The sequence below is a fragment of the Echinops telfairi genome, unplaced genomic scaffold (genome assembly GCF_000313985.2).
Source record: "Echinops telfairi isolate 266 unplaced genomic scaffold, ASM31398v2 ScPeMD7_7469;HRSCAF=8507_1, whole genome shotgun sequence".
Classification (NCBI taxonomy): domain Eukaryota; kingdom Metazoa; phylum Chordata; class Mammalia; order Afrosoricida; family Tenrecidae; genus Echinops; species Echinops telfairi.
Genome location: NW_022111373.1, coordinates 72406474 through 72412473, shown reverse-complemented (window position 1 = coordinate 72412473; position 6000 = coordinate 72406474). Strand labels below are relative to the sequence as shown.

At 46.1% G+C, this 6000-nt stretch overlaps 1 protein-coding gene across 1 annotated transcript in view; it reads right to left on the bottom strand.

The window, feature by feature from the left end:
* Window positions 1-4318: 4318 nt before the first annotated feature.
* ARSB (arylsulfatase B) overlaps window positions 4319-6000 on the bottom strand; it is a 268069-nt gene continuing 266387 nt past the window's right edge. Inside the window, exons 6-7 of the mRNA XM_045285212.1 lie at window positions 5625-5747; window positions 4319-5186 (exon numbers count right to left, since the gene is read on the bottom strand). Of these exons, the coding sequence (XP_045141147.1) occupies window positions 4921-5186; window positions 5625-5747 (389 nt within the window). The 3' untranslated portion in view covers window positions 4319-4920. The remainder of the gene's footprint in view (window positions 5187-5624; window positions 5748-6000) is intronic.

Genomic DNA, 6000 nt, shown 5'->3' with positions numbered 1-6000 from the left:
GCTGGATTTGTTTCTCTAGACAACCAGGCCTAACACACCAAGAAGAAGGAAAAGCCAGGGGCAGAGGGCATCCTTGGAGAATACTGATGAAAGACACCTGGAGAACTCCAAGGAACCGTGGGCTTGCTCAGAAACATGAAAAGGCGACAAAGACTCTTCCTAGCGCTTACAGAGAGAGACTTTCCCTTAGAGCTGGTGCTCCTAACTCCGACTTCTGGACTCCTCCACTGTGAGGGTAACGTTGAAGCCATCTGCTTGTGGAATCACGGATAGAGCAACAGGAGACGAGCAAAGATTAGTAAATAAACGGGCCCTAATCCAATGATTAGCTATCTGGGGAATTGGTTTGAGAATTAAAGTGTTTCTCCAGGTTCTTGAGACCAGACTCAGTAAACTGTGAGTCAATTTCTCCTGTTTAGCTTCATAACATTCTGATGGATGGCTCCCCGGGCAGCAAGGCTCCACTGGTGAGACAGACAGTGAAGTAGTTCATTTGAACCCACTTGCTGATGTGGATGTGGATGGCCCATGGTAAGACTGGTTTGGAAATGGACCGGTTGACATAACGTTAGCTAATTTCTCCTTTGAAAATTGAGTTGTGACTGGGAAGGATAACAAGATTTCAATATATTTTATACTGACTGGAATTTTCTAAATACACAATTGGGGAGAATCGTGTACATGAGTATGAGACCTTTAGAAAAACGCTTGGTGGCAAATTGCCAACTTTGGAAACCTAACTTAGTGGATAAGCTTTTGCATTTCAATGATTCATAAAAGGATTTCTTCCACAAGGTAATTTCCCTTGAGCATTTAACATGTCTTATTTACAAATGTGTGTACTTTCACAACCATAGTTTGGTAACACCTAGTGGTAGTTACATAGTCTCGTGTCAGCTTGAAGGTATAAGAGTGAAGGAGTTAGCCTGTCAATCAGGTCGCAGCCTGACTGATCCCTCCTGTGTGTGTAGCATTCTCATAAGGAGGGTCCTGGGAACCTCCCTTGCTCTTTGCTTCACCTTCCTGCTGGCAAGCCACTTGGAGACCTGCCAGACCCCTGGAGATGTGTCCACCACCATTGATCCACACAACTTCGCACCCACTGGCCTGTGATCTTCCTACATTCTGCATCATTGCATATAGCTGCATGAGTCTGTAAAAGGATTTATGGACTAATATCGGACTTATGGATTAGTATCAGACTTATGGACTTGATCTGGACTGGGCTGGGCTGCTTTCCCATCTATAATTCTTCTTGATATAAAGCTCTCTCTTCCTCATACCTGAATGTCTCAGACTGGTTTCTCTAGTCAACCCAGCTGAATACACACCTATTACACCAGTTGAAATAAATGTTAGTTCCCTTTGCTCGAAGGCCAATGGTTTTTGCTTCTGTTTTAAAGTATTTTGTACTGAGCTATAAGATAAAAATCATAAATTGTGTGACTTAAACGTTTATTGTGACATAATAAGTTTGTTGTTGAAGCTGCTAAATTTTTGGCCATATCTGAGTGAGGTAGCAATACTATAACAGAAAAACCCCAATTGAATAGTTCTAACACCTTGGTTCAAGGTGTTATTCTCTCATAGTTTAGGAGGCTGAAAATCTGAATTCAGAGTGCCAGCTCTCAGGGAAGGTTCTTGGCTCTTTTCTAGATCTGTTAGCCGGTATTCCTCGGAGATTTCTATGTACCGTATACACTCGAGTGTAAGTCAATGCAAATATCAGCCGAGGCACCTAAATTTACCACAAAAACTGCATTAAAAATGTGCTGAAACACTCGGCTTATACACGAGTATATACGGTATCTTGATATCAATTTCCCCCTGAGGCTAGGAGCATCAGAGCCAAAGGATGTTCTCCACTCCTCACCCTTTTTTTCTGGGTGGTGGTGAGATCTCTCTCTCTCTCTGCTTGGTTGTCTCCCCTTTGATCTCCTGTGAGCCACTCCCTTCTTAGATCAGGGCTGTGAACTCAGTCAGGGTGGTGAGTATGGGAGATGCCAACCGCCCTCATTCTTCCTCATTAACATAACAAGCATAATTCAACCCTCCTTTAGCATAACCTAATCCTGCCTCATTAACTGTAGAGAGACATTAGGATTTGAACACATCACAAAATGGAGGATAATCACACAATACTGGGAATCCTGGCCTTGGCAAGCTGACACATATTTTGGGGAAACAATTCAATCTATGACAGGTCATTTGTTATGTAGTAATAGACAGAATATTTATTTTCACTTCTACTTTCCCTTGGCTTCTCCCTCTCATATTTTATAATTTGTATTCTTAGGCCAATGACTGACAGATCTTTATTTTGTTATTAAATTTTCATTATAGTAGTTTACTTATTTACCCATTTTAATGAGTGGTATAATACACATGCAACCAAGTTGGCCAACACATTTTAAAAGATGAATTGAACTTTATTTTGTCCCCTAAAATTTGGAGTAATCATGCAGTAACAATACAAAAATAAAAATGAACCATTCCTTAATTAAATAGACAAAATTTTATTTAAAGGCAAATGAACTCAAGAAGAAATAACATTCTAATGAGAATATGAACATTTTCACATTCTTGTGTAGAATAAGATCTAATGAGACACGGATTAAACTCTCAAAAGAATTTCATTTATTTATTTATACCAGAAACAGAGTTTTTGAAACTTCTTTTAAGTCCCTTGAGTCCAGATCATTGGAGTCATTTGTGACTATCAAGAGACTAACGCTGGGGACAATTGCTGGGGTACAGCGGGGAGAGCAAGTGTCATGTGGTGATGGCCTCCAGTAATACTAATGGCTACCTGTAGCCACATGACCAGAAAGATCCAGAGTGAGCTCTTGGCTCAGTGAGTTTATAGGACCTGCCACAGGTTTAGGAGTGACAGGTGGTAGCATTTCAGCCAGGTGTTTGCCAACCTAGGACAGGATGGGTCAAATAGATTTCATTAGCTCTAGCACCATTTCCATCCAGCATGCATGATTTAAAAAAACAGTTAAAGGTTATTGTTCTGGTGCCGCCGAGTTGGTTCCAATTCCTAGTGACCCTATGCATAAGAGTGAAACACTGCCCAGTACTGGCCGTCCTCACATGCGCTGCTTTATTTGAGCCCATTGTTAGTCACTGTATTAATCCATCCCCTTGCCAGCATTCCCACGTGTTTTTTTGCTGACCCCCAACTTTCCCAAACATGAGGCCCTGCTCCGGGGGCAGATCCCTCTTGATAATATGTCCCCGTCCATTACCCCAGGTCCCACCCTACTTTCGTCTAAGGAGCATTCGGCTGTGCTGCTTCCAGAACAAACCTGTCCATTCGCCGGCTGTGCAGACTCTCGTCCTTACCAGGAGGGTGGCTTCCTGACCGCAAAGCGACAGGTGGAGGACACTGTCGTCGGCCTCCTTCGGCTCACTGGCCTAGCATGTTTCATGCTATGAGAATGTCTCATTTGGTCACTTGTCCACTCGTTTATTAAAAACAAAGCAAAAGTGGCACTGAGGGCCTTTACGTAGCAGATGCTGCTCTGGGCATTGGGGATGAACAGTGGATAAAGAGCTGCGTATGCATCGTTGCATGTCTGTCTCTGTGCGGCGGATGCTTGCGGGAGCGAATCTCGATCGCTTCATGTTCTGACGTGGCCCTCTCCCACTGAGAAAGGACTGGTAGCTCAAACTCTGCATCTTCATCTCCTGCACGCCCCACCCCCACCCCACTGGCACCACGGGAATCTCAATATGAACAAGAAACTCAGGGAGAAAGCAAAATGTGGATGTGTCCTCCTTTGCCTATACACCCCCCCTCCCCCCACTCTTCCTCATAAACATCACGACCCAAGGCGAAGGCCTTACCTACCCACTTCCACCATCACAGGACATCATTTTCTGGGGTTCTTCTTACAGCTAGGGAGTAACAGCTACGCCCAATCTTTTCTGACAGGAAGCCCCAATCATGCTATGGACTCCATGCTGCTTAGATAAACAACCTCACTGAACAATGACACAAAGGGCCAGGCCCCTCTGTGCCACCATGAACATTCTCAAAGAGCCAGAGTCAACTACCACCCACGGGCAGGGGGCCAGCTTCCCCAACAGAGTTCGGGCCACAATCTCATGGTTTGCTGGCGGGGCAAAGGCAGGAGGAGCCCAGCAGTGTTGTGAAAACGAGCACAAGTCAAGGTGGGCAGCCCAGCAACCCTTCTGGGCACGGGCACCTGGGTCAGAGAGGAGGGTAGGAAAAGAGGCACAGGTGGTTAGGGGTGGTAAGAAGTCTAACCAAAATGAGCAATGTTTTGGGGAGGGGGTGCCAATTAAGAACTGACACAAACACTTATTTATTGTAAAAATTAATACTGGGGCACAAGCTTTTCCATGCGGATTCTAACAATGCAATGGGCCTTCTGAACGATGGCGGCAGGGGCCGAGACTCAGGAGCATGGGGAGCGTTTATCCCCAGGGCAGGCCTGGACACGCTCTCTCACAGGCAGGGAGACCACGGGCAGCAGAGCACTCCCCGTGGGCGCATCCCTTCACTTGTTACAAGCCACGCGAGTCGCCCCAGCCACTGGCAGAAGGGAGTCCTCCTTGACTTGTGAGACAACAGGGGGCAGCGCATCCAGGCTCCGGGATTCCATGTTAGAACTTTCCGTTTCAAGTGGAGTTCCCAGCTATCCTACAGCTCCAGAAAACGAGGATGAACCCAGCCACTGTCTCCTCTGCACATACACCCTAGCCAAGAGCAGGCTGGCGTGAGTTCATCAAACCTTGACACGGTTTAGGAATAAGTGAAGGGTCAGGTGAACCCAGGTTGGGAATACTAAGGAGAGGGAGTCACGTGAATGAAGGCCTGAAATCCAACTTGCAAGAAAAAGATTTTCTAATGCACTCCCCCCAACACCGCCCCCCCAAATGCCCGAAAGCCTACATCCATGGGCCCCATGCCCCAGTGGCCGCTGGGTCACAATGGGGGTCCTGTGCAGGGTAGTACACGGGCACCGAGTGCTTGTGGTAGAACTGCAGCCGGGAGAGGAGCTGCTTGGTGATATGGGGGTATTCCTTGGACAGGTCATGTCTTTCTTCAGGGTCTTGATCGATATCAAAGAGCCAGAGCGTTTTGGTGGGTGGGTCCGGTGGAGGTATCTCAGAAACATTAGATTGAGAAGGTGGTGGGAACCAGTAGCCACATCCTGGCAAAGACATAAAACAGGTTATTGGGAGAGGAACATCCTAGGCAGGCTCTGACTTCAAGGAGGATTAGGGTCTTAAACATAGAAACAGAGTGGTGGCTTCTTGTGACACATACGCCCATGGATGACTTTATCGAGAACGTCTATTTCCCATGTCTGAGAGGAATTGGGGAGTGGCAGGGCTTAGGAGTATTGAGGAGTCAGGTGAAGGAGGGATGTGGGCAGGAGTATTGAGGAGTCAGGTGAAGGAGGGATGTGGGCAGAGAGAACAGGAGATGGGAAGCAACTGCAGCAAGGGTAACCATGCCCTCACTTTCCAGACAAATGGCCAAGGGAACAGAGACCCAGGGGCAAGCAGAGAGTTATGGTATTGCTCAGAGGGCCTAGCCTGCCTGTCTGCTAGGAGAGGGGAGTTGGCTAAGCCAAGCCTTCTACTACCTGGGTAGCCTGTCAGGAGTTTCCAGTTTCTGTGTCTGATTGCAGCATGGAAAGATGTGTTGAAGGCTGAGTATTCTGGAAAAGAAGAATCATCCTTTGCTGGAGCCCTGCTGGGCCCAGGACCTGAGAAGAAATAGTTTGGAAGAATTAGATCGCTATTATTGGAATGTGTCCTTATAAATCAGCATTTTTATATCCTTCTTGCAGAACAGTAGCTTTTAGTCAACACTGGAGTGCAAATGTCTATCCGACCACAGAAATGGACCTTATATTAAATATAAACAGAAAGCTCTAGTTACATTCAATGTCAGTCAGAAACCACCACAAATATAAAGGAAATCCCAAAGAGATTAGAACACTAATTCATCCCTAAAAT